The sequence below is a fragment of the Triplophysa rosa genome, linkage group LG4, assembly GCF_024868665.1.
Source record: "Triplophysa rosa linkage group LG4, Trosa_1v2, whole genome shotgun sequence".
NCBI classification, from domain to species: domain Eukaryota; kingdom Metazoa; phylum Chordata; class Actinopteri; order Cypriniformes; family Nemacheilidae; genus Triplophysa; species Triplophysa rosa.
The window spans coordinates 285,749-301,276 of record NC_079893.1 but is presented as its reverse complement, the minus strand read 5'-3'; the positions used below and the strand labels follow the sequence as shown (position 1 = coordinate 301,276).

General features: G+C 38.9%; 1 protein-coding gene across 4 annotated transcripts in view; it reads left to right on the top strand.

The window, feature by feature from the left end:
- Positions 1-3,403, top strand: part of runx1 (RUNX family transcription factor 1) — a 70,240-nt gene extending 66,837 nt beyond the window's left edge. For 2 of the 4 annotated variants that reach the window (XM_057331886.1, XM_057331884.1), the window contains 2 exons: positions 61-186; positions 704-3,403. In XM_057331886.1, coding sequence (XP_057187869.1) covers positions 61-186; positions 704-1,212 — 635 coding nt within the window. In that variant the 3' untranslated portion in view covers positions 1,213-3,403. The remainder of the gene's footprint in view (positions 1-60; positions 187-703) is intronic. The other 2 variants (XM_057331885.1, XM_057331887.1) reach the window with 1 other exon arrangement.
- Positions 3,404-15,528: the final 12,125 nt, after the last annotated feature.

The window sequence follows — 15,528 nt, the reverse complement described above, 5'->3', positions numbered from 1 at the left end:
GTGTACATTTGCGTATTTCTTTGTGATGTGATATATTAAACATAAATGTTCTCTTTCTAGATTCAAGACAGATGCAAACCTCTCCATCTTGGTCTTATGACCAATCGTACCCTTACCTGGGTCCCATCTCCACCCCAACGGTTCATCCCACAACACCCATATCGCCCAGCCGCAATGCTATACACTGTAAGTGTTACTTTTCTTGAAAATACAGTATTACCGTGGTACGTTTAGCACATGACACGGTGATGATATTCAATGTTAATACCACAGTACTTTGAAATATAATATATTATCTTCATTTATATACCATGGTTTTTACATGGTTCTTTAAAGAATACCATGGTATTATAAGAAGTCTAGATCATTTCAATGGAAAATCTATAGATTTTAATTCAAGTCCAGATGTAGCGCAATGGATTTGGTTGGTCAAAGAAAAAGAATACTCCCAAAATAAGATCTCTCTAACGTCTCAAGGTTTTTTGCGTCTCCAGATGGCCATTTTTATGTCTCCCAAGAAGTCTCTAGCTTTAAAATAGAAACCTCATGAAATTGTATCATCTTTAATTCCTGTTGATTTAAACTGATATAATGTGATGAATACATAATTTATATGATACATATTCTGATATGAACAAAAAACTTGTGTTTAATTCATCACATGTTCAGCATCATAACTAATCACAACACTGTCTTCTCACAGGTCCAGATCTGACAGCGTTTACCGACCCACGTGTCAGTCTGGAGCGCTCGTTCCCCTCCCTCCCCTCACTACCTGATGGGCGCTTCTCCGACCCGCGGGTGCCCTACCCCACAGGAGCGTTCACCTACACACCCACCCCTGTCACCAGCGCTATCGGCATCGGCATGTCAGCCATGACGACCCCCGCCGGCCGCTACCACACGTATTTACCCCCGACCTACCCGGCGGGCTCCTCCCAAGGTCAGGGTGGACCCTTCCAGGCCAGCTCATCACCCTATCACTTGTACTACAGCAGCGCCACCGGCTCGTACCAGTTCTCCATGATGGCGGGGGGAGGCGGAGGCGAACGCTCGCCGCCCCGCATACTACCGCCCTGCACCAACGCCTCCACAGGCTCCGCCCTCCTGCACCCCTCTCTGCCCAATCAGAGTGACGTGGTGGAGGCCGAAGGAAGCCATAGCAGTTCACCAACCAGCATGTCTGTTGAAGCTGTTTGGAGGCCGTATTGAGAACTACATCTTTGACAGACAGTTGGGTTGACCAATAGAAAGAGGGCAGCTGAAATGTAGATGATTTGTGATTGGAGCATATTGGACTCAGAAAGGATTGACTTCTGTTTTACACCGCACAGCATGAGACTTGTTTGCTTTTCTAAAAAGGAAGTTGTGGATGGTTTGTATTATTAATATTGTTGCTATTATCATTGTTGTTATTATTATTATTGTTGTTGGTCTTGTCGTAATTGTACATCATTGTTCACCAGTGCAGCCATGTTTTGACTTGAAAACCACTGATTTGCTTTTAAACAGCCTCCATATTTCATGTCAAATGAACCTAACCATGCTTCTGTACATCCCAGACCAGAAGCAAACACAAATGCTTGGCTAATGCGTTGCAAGCGTGTGCTCCTATTGTTCATGTTAATGTATATTTTTGCATTTCTGTGATCTTCATGATATTGCAGTAAGATAATAGCCATTACAGTACGTAGGTGCTTCATTAGCAGCTGTGCCTAAGGTTCTAAGTCATCCACCATATTGGAACAGTCAAAGCTGGACCATGAACTCTCAATAGCAATTGACACACGTGTAGGAATATCAAAAGTTATGTGCTGTTGTGTAAACACAAACATTATCATTGCAACAGAATGAAGGCTGTAGCTAACACAACATTTTAAGAGTTTAAAAACCTGTAATATTGAGTTAAAGGGACAGTTCAAAATGAAAATTGTGTGATCATTTACTCACCCTCAAGTTGTTCCAAATCCGTATAAATGTCTTTGTTCTGATGAATAGGGAAAGATATTTGGAAGAATGCTTGTAACCAAACAGTTCTTGGCCACTATTGACTACCATTGTAGGAAAAAAATCTTTATAAACGTCTTTGTTGTGTTGAACACAAAAGATATTTTGAAGAATGTAGGACAGCAAACAGTTCTGCGGCACTTTTGACTACCATTGTCATTTGTCCTACTATGGCATTCTTCCAAATATCTTTCTCTGTGTATATTTAAAACATAGAGAAACACAAACTAACCCATTCTCATCTGCAATAAAATTATCCAATTTATTTTAGACTTTAAAACTGCCATGTTATCTTTACAGTATCTTTTTACTGTGAGTCAAGATGGCAACTGAAATGTTGACTGTTCCAAGATGGCGGACATATGGACTTCTGCAGTTGAATGTGGCATCTATAGATATATTTGAGTTAAACTGAAAGAAACTGACCATAGAAGAAGACGACTTACCTTAATAATAATTCACGCTGCATGCAGACAGACGGCGAAATGTGTTGTATTCTGATATATTTTAACACCCAAAATCGAGTTTGCATAAGAGTTTGAGTTCTTGCTCATGTTTGGAACAAAGTATAGAAGAGTTCACAGTTTCATGTATCAGAGCTATTATGCAGTAAGCGAAGTCCCAAATATTTCTAATAATGTGGAAGATACCTTTCAAAGGCCCTGGCCTTCTTTTATCCTCATGTTTTCTCAGCCCTCTTGACACATCATAGCCAAGGTAAAGCACTAAATATATGGAAACAGCTTTATACTTAGTCTTTGCCAACATCGATATGCTCTTAAGAGCTTAAACAGACGTTAGACTCTGTATGTTTCCAGGTTTACGAGACTCGACCCGCTCACTACTTTTCACTGTCTTTCTCTGCGCAAGATTAACCGCTCAACACGGTCTCCGCGAATTCAGCCTTTCACAATAGCGCTCTGGTTTGATGGTGTGGTGGTCGGCTGGACGTAAGGAACAATCACGGACCTCTTTTTGTGTGAATAGATTGTAAATGACTTCAGCGACATCATCGGTTGCTCAACACAAGACACTGTTCTCAACGTCCAACTGGCGAAGAACTCAAAATGCATCTTAAAATGTTTGTTTGGTTGTCCTGTTCAACCTTTCTTTGCTGAATATAACACTGTTGTGAAGAAACAGCTTCTTTCTATGCCACGTGTTGTGTGTTTATTTCGTATTTACGATTAATGCTTGCAGAAGATCAACAGCATCACTATTGCAGTTCCTCAAAGTGAACTCAAACATTTCTCATCAAATTTACCCAAATCCAGATTATTTTACCTCCACAATCTATATTTATTTTTCACCTCTTCATGGATTTCAACAAATGTCACATTTGTTTCTGTTTTGTTGCAATTTTTAGAGAAACATCTGAGACCAAAAAAAAGTTGAAATAAAAGAACTCTGTTAAATCTCCCGAGCAAACAAATTGTCCTTTGAAGCTACTTTCGTGTTTGACTGTGTAGCGAGGAAGGCGGGGTGAGAGCTGTGGGGCGGGTAAGGCGGGGCCGGCGGCGTAAGTGTCAACGAGTGTCAGCTGTGCGACCGCCGGTCCCGCCTTACCCGCCCCACGGCTCTCGCCCCGCCTTCCTCGCTACAGACTGCATCAAGACTTCACCTTTGTCAGTCACATAAAGACCACACATTTTTTTCTCTTTAGAATAGTTAATATATAACAGAAAGGAAAGAAGCTGTGGATGTTTTTTCACGTCGACTGCCCTGAAGTGTTGTTTTATCTTATGCTGCTAGGACAAGAAGTGTTTGGCTGCGGAGTGTGTATGAGTTTTTAACAGCTCCAGCATCTGTACACTATTCTCGACCCTGGAAGAATTTATACAGACAAGCCCTGACCTGCTCACTGCCGGCAGATACGACACAGATAAATGTCTTTGTGTGTCTCATCCACATCTCTCTCTCTCTTCACGGTGTTCTTTCCTTTCAAACCTTTTCCCCATATTTGTTTTTCCTTCTTTTACTTGCCCAGATTCACCCACAGGCAAACACACACCGAACCGCAGGGGACAACAGAGGCTAAATAAAGGCAGACCTGTCCCAGCGGTCTGCGTCAGGACCCTGCCGGGTCCCGGCATAATTGTGGTCTGGGAGTCGGGCCAAGGCCTATAAAATCAAATCGTCTTTATAAAAAGAGTCCAGGGTGTGAGAGCGGCATGACTCCAGCCACCCACAAACACATACCGCTGACTGTCTCCATGCACGTCTGTGTGCTCATAGACAAACCACTCTGAGAAATACTGGACCGGCTCAATATGTTGTAAAATCAAGCTATTTCTCTTGTCCTTGCACCCTGTGTGATACTTTTTGTGCCTTCTATTTACTTGGTTCTTTTGGAGAGGCAGACTTTATAGTAAGTATTAGGGGACGTGGGCATAACAATGACAAAGTGGGGATGGAAAAGTTTTCTTGAATACATAATTAAAAAGACGGATTACAAAGGAATAATACCGTTGTTAAACAGTAGTACAAATAACATGTACAGTACAGTGATGGTATCAGAATATCAGAGTTATTTGATATATATAACAAACATCATTTTATAAAAGATAAAATAGACACAAAAGTGTTAATTGTTATTTTTATAAAACATTATTATGCATAAAATAATTTGTACCATTTGGAGACAAATAATGAGAGGAGACACATGATTACTGGGAGTCTTTTTATTAAAAGACAAGATTGAAAAAATAAAGCCAATTCTCATTAATATTTCTAAAAAACCAGGTCCAGTGACAACATTCTTGTATAACCTGTCCAAATCCAGTTCAGGGTCACTTATCAACCTCCGGCCATTCATCACACAGACGGTCCAACATCTCATCACTCCTGACCAACCACAGGATCAATATAAAGTGCTGAAACCCCTGACAACTCATCCATACCTACAATATTCCCTCCTGTCACATTAAATAGTCATTAATCACAAATGCAAATGACAAAGCTCTAAAGTCCTCTCATTAATCTACTGACAGCCGGAAAACAGGTAGCTTTGCATAGAAACCTGAGTGCTTTTGGTAGACTGGAAATAAACTTTTATTAATTGTTGAGTTTTATAAGCAGTTTACGCTCGGAGTCATATTTGATGAACAGCTGTCCTTCAATGATCACATTGCAAAGACAACGCGGTCATGCCGATATGCCTTATTCAACATTAGAAAGGTTAGACCCTATCTCACTGACCATGCAGCACAACTCTTTGTCCAGGCCCTGGTAATCTCAAGGTTGGACTACTGCAATGCTCTCCTTGCTGGTCTTCCTGCAAAGGCTATTAAACCGCTCCAGCTGGTTCAGAACGCAGCAGGACGCCTCGTCTTCCAACAGCCCAAAAGGGCTCATGTGACGCCCCTTTTCATCTCCCTCCACTGGCTACTGGGTGAAGCCCGTATCAGATTCAAGTCACTAATGCTTGCCTACAGGACAATCACTGGATCTGCACGGACATACTTTCACACCCTCCTACACTCCTACACCCCATCAAGATCCCTGCGTTCAGCAAACCAGCGGCGTCTTGTACTGCCTTCTCATAAGGGCAGTAAATCGCTTTCCCGCTCATTCTCATTCACAACTCCTTCCTGGTGGAACATTCTTCCTAATTCGGTCCGGTCAACCACATCTCTCACGACCAGAGGTGGGTAGAGTAGCCAAAATCTTTACTCAAGTAAAAGTACAAGTAACTAGAGAAATTATTACTCAAGTAAAAGTAAAAGTTACTATCTTAAAAATGACTTGAGTAAAAGTAAAAAAGTATGCAATGAAAAAACTACTCAAGTAGCTAGTTACTCAGTTACTTTGTATCTGATTATATAGGCCTACTACATAAAGTTAATATTAACGCCAATATTTTAATATTACATTTTAATCAATATTTTTAATTATCATAAGCAGATATCTTTGCAATATTCTAGAGAGACTAAAGAATAGACAAACACAGAAGAGACAAGCATTTCTACTTGTAAACAAACAGTAAACAGTGAACCACACGCCCATCAACAAGTTTTCTTCCTTCTGTTCTTCAAATGTATATTTCTGCAAGCCCACGTCTCTGTGTCTGACAGGTAACGCGCATGTTGCTGTGTCTGACGAACAGGTCGCGCGGGTGCGCGCATATGGCGGGCATTTATCATTGCTGGCAAACAATATGACACATTTGCAGTTTTGATTGTATAGATATTGATTAATATCCACTTCATCCAACGCTCTTTGTGTTCTGCGTGTTCTTAAATTTCGCGCTACGAGGAGTGAGGAATCCTGCTTCAGATGATTCAGATCGTGCTGCGAACTGAACAAATCATTTGAACTGATTCATTAGCCTATTCAAATGGTTTTGCCCATTGTTCAATTAATGCTTTCAAAAGAATCGACTCAAAAGAATCGATCACTCGGGAATGCCCGTAAAAAGAGACGACAACCTTGAAATAAACAACGCATTTAAAAAGCATATTTTAAAACGAAGGAACGTCACGCAATGTAATGAAGTAAAAGTACAGATTTTCTATTATAAATTTACTCAAGTACGTGTAAAAGTACACACTTTTAATTTTACTTAAAAAGTACATATTTTCCAAAATGTTACTCAAGTAAATGTAACGAAGTAAATGTAGCTCGTTACTACCCACCTCTGCTCACGACATTCAAAAAACTACTTAAAACCCACCTCTTCTGTGAATACTTGACAGACAAATGAAGAAAAAAAAACCTCTCGCTTTCTCTCAACAGGTAGTGGTCTAGCTTTTGTTAAAACTAGTAACTTTGTATTGGCACCTATTGCATTATTGCTCCTGTATGACATATCGCTTATTGCTCCTTATACTCTTTGTAAGTCGCTTTGGATAAAAGCGTCTGCTAAATGACTAAATGTACATGTACGCTGGACTACTCGTTTTAGTCCAGCAGATGGCACTGTCTGATTACAGATTTATGCACACACTTCATAAAAGTCCTATTTATGATTATGACCAGCGGGACAATGAGTATATAGTAAACCTTTTCGGATACTGTAACACTTTTTAATGCGTTACAATAAAGTTAAATACATTTTTAATACTCCAAATACAAAATATTTTTGCTTATAGGCTACGTGTAGAGATTTAAAGATTTATAGTTGTTAGATTTTGCCATTTACGTGTTAAAATCGAATCACATATTAAAAGCATATTTATAACGTTATTATTATTATTATTATTATCATTACGGCTATTACTACCTGAGACGGAAATATAAAACAAAAAAGATTTTGCATTTTCCTACCTCATCAGCAAAGCATCATCTACTTTTCGTTGAAAGTTTTTAAATAAAAAAGTGACTTCATTATTTATTATTTGTTTTCTTTGTTTTGTGGTGTAAGAAATATAATATAGTTGGGACTTTACATTTGCCGGGTGCCCCGATCATGCGTTTTTTATTTATTTAGGCCCTATTTAACCAATTCAGAAATAACAATAATGAAATATAACTTTGCATATAAAATATACCAACGATACATTCAAAGTCATCTGAACATATAGAAGAAAAGATAAAGAAGAAGAAAAAGAAAATAATAATAATAAAGGAAAATATCAAAATAAAATAAAAAAACTAGTATTAATCATAGTACATGAAAGATCTTGTCATATCTCTTCAAAAAAGAAATACATTTTCTGTTATTAATTACTCTTAGTGATTTGATTAAATGTTCTGCTTCACATACACTCAAAAAAATGATTGTTGGAGGTTGTGTGTTTAACTTAATCAATATAGTTGTATCTAACATATTTGTATGTGTTTCTTGTTCAAACACAATTAAAATGTGTAATACTAACATAAATAGGCGACTCTTTGACATAACTTATTCCATTTGTGTTGGGACAACATGAATCATTTTCATTGACTAACCGAAACTACACAGTGGACTGAGTTCCCAGCATGCATTGCCCTTATGACTGGATTTAGATAGTACATTTTAAAATTAAATGTTATTGTATTTGTGTTTTTGTGCAGGATGAAAGATAAGGAGACTTGTTAGTGTTTACTGTTCTGTAATGTTAAAATTTAGAAGATTTTCTGTTCTCCGTGATTTTTGAGGGGTTACCATAGTGGTGAAGAGTAACGGTTTTACTGAGGTTGGGGACGAGCACATTTATGCCGTTTTTTATGTATGCAGCCTTACTCAGTGAGTAAATACTCTGTAAGTGGTCATGCAGTAAACTATCTGGTGCTTCCTGCTAGCGCCTTACATTACATCTTGCTTACATCACTGAAGCATCCAAATTTAATTGGCTGAACACAAAGGAATTACATTCAGCTGAAATTAAATAAAATAAATTGATGAACTTAAACTGGGTGAATTGTGCAGACAAGTAAATCTTAAATTCGAATAAATCAATTCAATTGTGTGGAAATATAGGTGGAAATAGGTGTCATAATAAAATTAAGTTAATCCAACAACACATTTTTTTTGAGTGTAAGTCTATAAAGGTAGGTATTTTTTTAAGAAACCTTTGTTTGTGAAAATAGAATTTTGCCACAAGGATAAGAAAGTGCCCCGATCATGCTTGCGTCTCATACAATTTTACGACGTCATCCAGTTTAGCGCGTAATTCAGAGTGTTTAGAAACAAAACAAGCAGCTGTCCTTCCCGCCTCACATCACAATATTCACGGTAAGATCGAGAGATCAGACATGTCGGACGCGGGTTGTAATTCTCACAGCTTTAAGAAGCCGTCCGATGTTATGCGGATGAGAAGGAAACGCGCACGGACCGAAACGTTTGGAGGCAAAGGGTCGGGTCGAGTCGAGTCGAGTCCGGTGGACGGATCCGTCCCGTTCTCACCGGGGCCGCTGCTGAACGCGCATGGCCCGTTCGCGAACATTGCAAAAACGTACAACTGCCCTAAGAAAAGAGTTTTATCACACACCGGCTGCGGTTATTGGCGCTCCGGACGTTAAAACGACGGATGCGGGAGCTTCATTGAGAAGAGCTTTTACAACAACATCATCGGGCGGATATTCCAGAAAGCAGGGTTAACATTCCGTCATCTAAACCCTGAACTCTGGGTTGGTTAACCCAAACGTTTGAAGAGTAAGTTTGATCAACCTCACGAAAGATAGGCTACCACGAGTTCGTGCACTCACGTGCGCTCACAGAAACATCATGAAGACATTAGGCTTGTTCGACTTGATGCAGGGCCGCAAGATCCGACAGGCGGATGACATCACAGTACCGCGAGATCGATTCGAAACCAAACTTTTTATAGTTTTTCGAATAGCTGTCGCGGTACTTTGATGTCATCCGCCTGTCGGATCTTGCGGCGCCGCATCAAGTCGAACAAGCCTGTTGTCAATGGATCACAGTCACGAGTCACCATGGAAATTGCCTAGAAGCATAACGTTTTTGACTTTAAAACAACCTTATAAATCACAGTTTTGTTTCACCGAAGACTTAAATCTGCATCAGTGTATAAAGTGCGGGATTAAAAACCATAAAAGTATAATAAGTTATACGTTTATATAAAACTATAAACGCTGTAAATTAATTATTTAATTAAATATATATAAATAGTTTAAATATATGTACTATTTAGGGTTAGGGTTAGGGTTCGTCCTCCCTGTCATCTAGTTATGTCGTCTGTATATGTCGTCCTCACTGTCGTCTGTTTGTGTCGTCCTCCCTGTCGTCTGTATATGTTGTTTTCACTGTCGTCTGTTTGTGTCGTCCTCCCTGTCGTCTGTATATGTTGTTTTCACTGTCGTCTGTTTGTGTCGTCCTCCCTGTCGTCTAGTTATGTCGTCTGTATATGTCGTCCTCACTGTCGTCTGTTTGTGTCGTCCTCCCTGTCGTCTGTATATGTTGTTTTCACTGTCGTCTGTTTGTGTCGTCCTCACTGTCGTCTGTATATGTCGTCCTCATTGTCGTCTGTATATGTTGTCCTCAATGTCGTCTGTTTGTGTCGTCCTCCCTGTCGTCTGTTTATGTTGTCTAATGTCGTCCTCACTATGGAAAGCCAGGAGGGTAAAAAACCCGCGAATTTTATCACGTCAACAACGCGTTGAGAATACGTGTTGTTTGCGCGTAGAGTACGTGTAGTTTACGCGTAAAAAATCGACGCGTATTTGACGTGTAAACAACACGTATTCTACGCGCAAACAACGCGTTCTCGACGCGTGACGTCAGACGTCAATTTCGCGTGTTTTTGAGCCATCCGGCCACTTGACCAGTTTGAATGTGTAAGTGTGATGAGTTCCTATTGGCTGCTGAGCGGTAAAACCATTACTGTTAAACCATTACTGTAGGCCTGGGGTGTTGCCTTCCATTTCTAGACTCTTTGCCATCACAATGCATGTAACATGCGAAAGATCCACTTATCTATTTGTGCTTGATGGCCAGTGAAAGTCCTCAACAAGCTATTAGATATAGATACTTAATAATCATGTATCACTGAGATTTATCATCTATCTATCACTTAAAAGATACTTTTATATATCAGCTTGAGTGGCCAAGGGGTTAATGACGCCGCCCCATCCACCTCCCTATTTGGAATCTGGACCAACGCTTGTTCGAAGCTCGCTCGTCGCGGAGCGAAATTAACTAGTAACAAAAGTTGTTTTAGAAAACCTCTAGCCACAGTATTAAGCCCTGTCCATAGATATATGTTTATAATTTGTTAACTTTATTAATCATTATATTTATTCATGTTGAATAATTTATAGCATTTATTGGTAATATTAGGTTTCACACCCCACCCCGGACATCACTAATTTTCAAACCTTGGCTACGGCCATGAGTCTGTGGTATACTGTATGAATATTTTGTTTTACACGTTCTTGATAAGAAAATCAAGCACATATAGGCTGATTCGCCGGATAACAATAAAGCCGACAACGGGGAAATGCGCTACTCTCCGTTACAACTCCCGGTAAAAACAGTCGGATTGTACAAGAATATGTTGTTCACCTGTTATTTATCAGCTCCAGCGGTACAGGTGTAGTGACTCCGTACGAAAGTATAGTTTTTGCTCCGATCGAAGGGGCTTCGAATCCACCTATTGCCAAACGTGTTCTTCTCCTTTTCCCATTACTAATCAGAGTGGAAAGGCATTTGTTTTCAGCACAAATAAAGAAAACGTTCCGAAAGTGGAAATAAAACACCTCACGGGTAATAAATAATGAATCGTTTATCTGGTAGGGTAGAGAGGGCTTTAACTATCCCAATAATGTGGCATTCATTTAATAAATATGATAATTTACACTCAAAATGTTATTATTGCAGGCTGTTTTATAATGTACTACAATACTGATGTGCAAATATATGCTACTGTAGGCCTATGTATATACTGTATATATATATATATATATATATATATATATATATACAGTAGGCCAAGGGGGTTGCCTTGGACAGATTCGGATAGTGGTTTTATGAATTCTTTAGTTTAACAGATAAAATAATTATAATTTCATATTAAAATTAACCAATGAATCATTTAAAATCATTTAAATAAATTAAATGTGAAAATTTGGATGTAAGTGCAAATAAAGTCTAGAAGAAGAAAGAGGAGAGCCTGGAAGCATGGCCTAGTGGCCTGAACCCCAAAGCTCAAGTAAAAAGGAAGAGAATGAAGTAAGGGCAGAACTGAAGAGCAGAGCTCAAGGAAAACAGGCCAGAGGAGAAGAGCCAGAGAGAGCAGAGAGAGCAGCTTCCAGTGAGAAGAAGAGACAGCTCATGTCTTATCCCTTTTAAAAGATTCAATTTAAATCGAATATGGCCCAAAACACACAATATTTTGTAATTGTTTTGCTGTGGAGTCCTTCAGGTCACTGGGTTCCACCATCTCACTTGAACAGATTTTGCCAAGTAAGAAATGTTGTTATGGCAAAATTGTTGACAACATTTTTGTAGAAAAAGTCTACACCCACTCCAAACTCTAACCATAACCATATCCCTTAAATCAGAGGGAAATGATAAATGAATAATAAGGGTGCATGGCACAAAGCTCTGGCTAGCTTAATCTTAACATGAAGTGTAACTAATCCATCAAATCTGATTGGTTGATTGAAATATTGTCCCAGGGTCAACATCTCTCACTTGGTGAAATCAGGAAAGCCCCACCATCTCACAGGACCTAAAGTTAGAGACTTGCAAGGGGTTGTTCTGTGCACTTCAGTAACGGTCTGGTTTGTCTCAGATGCTCCCCTGCCCATCCTTGTAGTCCTTGAAAATGGCAGGAAAAGCCATCACGGAGTTCATACCCTGGCCACAATCCTTTTGAAATGTTGCCCTCTAGCCAATGCTTCAAATGGAGTACAAGAACATTTAGGCTCAAAAGTATATATATATTTTTTTTCCCACAGATAATGTCATAACCTATTCCTATCTCTTGTAGCCTATCTGTCAGCACATCTCACTCCTTGATGGATGTGACATTAAAATGCTCAGAGAATGTATTTGTTACCATTTTACTGAACCCTATTTCGGTAAACACTTGTTAATAGAGTTTAAACATCAGAAAAATATCATTCTATGCACAAGTTTTTATAAAAAAAATTTTTTTTAAATGTGTTATGGATGTGACAAAAAAGGACACGGTTTTCGGGAGACGACAAATTTTGTAGGATTTCTGTGAATTAAAATGCACAAACCTGAAGCAATTATAGCCAACAAATGGAGCACATTATCGCAAGGTGTTCTGTGTGTTCAGGCGACCATTATTTTTGAATATTTATTTCACTTATTTTAAAAAGAAAAACTGATTTCTGTATAAATTCGTATTTATTTAACTTATATTTCAATAACATTTTATTATAAAAAATTACTTTATTTTCATCAAGTCTGATAAAACTTAAACCTATTCTTTCTAACTGTAACAATATTTCTTCATCTAAAATCTAACGGATACAAATAACAAACGCAACACCATGCTGTGTCCAATGGAGTTCTAATTTTGACAATAAGGTAAATTCTGAACTTTTTTGCTGATATAGCCATCTTAAATATTTACAGTGAGGGAAATAAGTATTTGATCCCCTGCTGATTTTGTAAGTTTGCCTACTTACAAACAAATGAAGGGTCTATAATTTTTATGGTGGGTTTATTTTAACTGATAGACACAGAATATTAAAAAAAAATCAGGGGAAAAAATGTTATATAAAGGTTATAAATTGATTTTCATTTCAGTCAGTGAAATAAGTATTTGATCCCCTACCAACTAACAAGAATTCTGGCTCCACAGATTGGTTATGTGCCTATATGGACCACAGATTAGTCCTGTCACTTTAAGAAAGTACTCCTAAATCAGCTTGTTATGTATATAAAAGATGCCTGCCAACAGAATCTGTATCTTCCAGTTCAACCTCTCCAACACCATGGTCCAGACCAAATAGGTTTTAAAGGATGTCAGCGACAAGATTGGAGACCTGCACAAACCTTGAATAGGCTACAGACAGAAGCTTGGTGAGAAGGAGACAACTGTTGGTGTGATTATTTGGAAATAGAAGATATACAAAATAACTATCAAATGCCCTTGTTCTGGAGCTCCCTGCAATATTTCCCCAATGGGGTAAAGATGATCATGAGAAATGTTAAAGATCAGCCCAGAACTACACGGAAGAAGCCTGTTAATGATTTCAAGACAGTTGGGAACACAGTTAGCAAGCAAAACATTGGTAACACATTGGTAACACGCTATGCCACAGTAGACTGAAATCCTGAAGCACCCGCAAGGTCCTCCTGCCCAAGAAGGCCCGCCTGGCTCGTCTTAAGTTTGACAATGAACATAAAAATGATTCAGAAAAGGCTTTGGCGAAAGTGCTGGCACTGCTGTGAGACCAAAATGGACTCCTGTGTTTGGAGGGAGAGAAATGCTGACTATGAGCCCAAGAACATCATGTCTACAGAGAAGCACAGTGTTGGAAACATTCTGCTTTAGGGCTTTTTCTCTGCTACAGGTATACAGGATGACTTCACCGCATTGAGGGGCTGAGGGACGGGCCCATGTACCGTAAAATCTTGGACGAGAACCTCCTCCCCTTAACTAGGTCACTGAAGATGGGTCATGGATGAGCCTTTAACATGACAAAGACGCAAAACATATTGCCAAGACAACCAAATAGTGGCTTAAGGAGAAGCACATTAAATGTCCTAGCCAGTCTCTAGACCCTAGTCCTATAGAACCTCTGTGAAGGAGGCTAAAACTCCAATTTGCTGAGCGACAGCCAAGAAACCTTAAAGATTGACAGAGGAGTGGACTAAATGTATCCGGACACATGTGCAAACCTGGTGACCAACTATCAGAAATGTCTGACCTCTGTGCTTGCCAACAAGGGTTTCTCCACCAAGTACAAAGTTATGTTTTGCTTGGGGATCAAATACTTATTTCACTGACTGAAATGCAAATCAATTTATAACCTTTATATAACATTTTTTTCCCCTGATTTTTTTTAATATTCTGTGTCTATCAGTTAAAATAAACCCACCATAAAAATTATAGACCCTTCATTTGTTTGTAAGTAGGCAAACTTACAAAATCAGCAGGGGATCAAATACTTATTTCCCTCACTGTACATACAATTTTGGATCGGAATTGTTTTATTTGAAAGTAGACATTTCAAGTGTTCTATAGAAATATTACCCATGTGTGCCGAGTATACACTTTGGATTGCCTAACTAGTAGGCAAGGCCAAATATAAACAGAAAATCGTACCTTTGATAAATGAGATCGGGTAGGTCATGGAGACGGCGGAACGGGCATCATTTTTCTTGTTTTACAAAAGCACTAACTTTTGCTGGTATTGTGAGTGTATGCAAATAAGATCATTCAGATTATTTTGTCTAATGATGTCCTATATGGACGAAGATGACTGCATTCTTCCCGCTGTTCAATCAAAGTGATCAAAGCGTCGCAACTTAAATAAAACTGTAAAATATCACAAAGTTATACATTTTATATGTTGTTAGGGATTTCCCTCTAAAACATAAACCCGTGTTATAATGTAAAATCAGCTGTTTACTTTATAAAAATGCAGGGCGATCTCTCCTCTCTTGCATAAAAACACATGAAGCGTTTTACACCTTTAGAACATGTCCTTGTGCTGAAACAAATGCCTTTCCAACCTGATGAGTGATGGAAAAAGGAGAACACGTTTCGCAAAAGGGGGATTCGAACCCCGATCGATCTGCTGCAAAAGCTACGCTGCAATGTGACGTCTTCAACCATACGCCACTTGAGCTGGTGAGAGGCAAAAGCCTTTTACTCATTTACTTTGTCAACGTTGCAGGTACTTGTACTCTGTTTGCATAGACTTCGTTATTTTAGTCGTATTTTATTTTATAGTCTACAGAGAAGCAGGAAAAAGGTCAAGTCAAATTTATGTTTATTTGCGCTTTTTACAAATTGCGTTGTATCAAAGCAGCTGTACAACACAAAAAAGGGAAAAAACAAAGCAATGAAATACAGACACATAGGTATCTACATACTATGTACACACATATAGAGGTATTATAAATTAAATGACCTTTACTGAGTACAACTG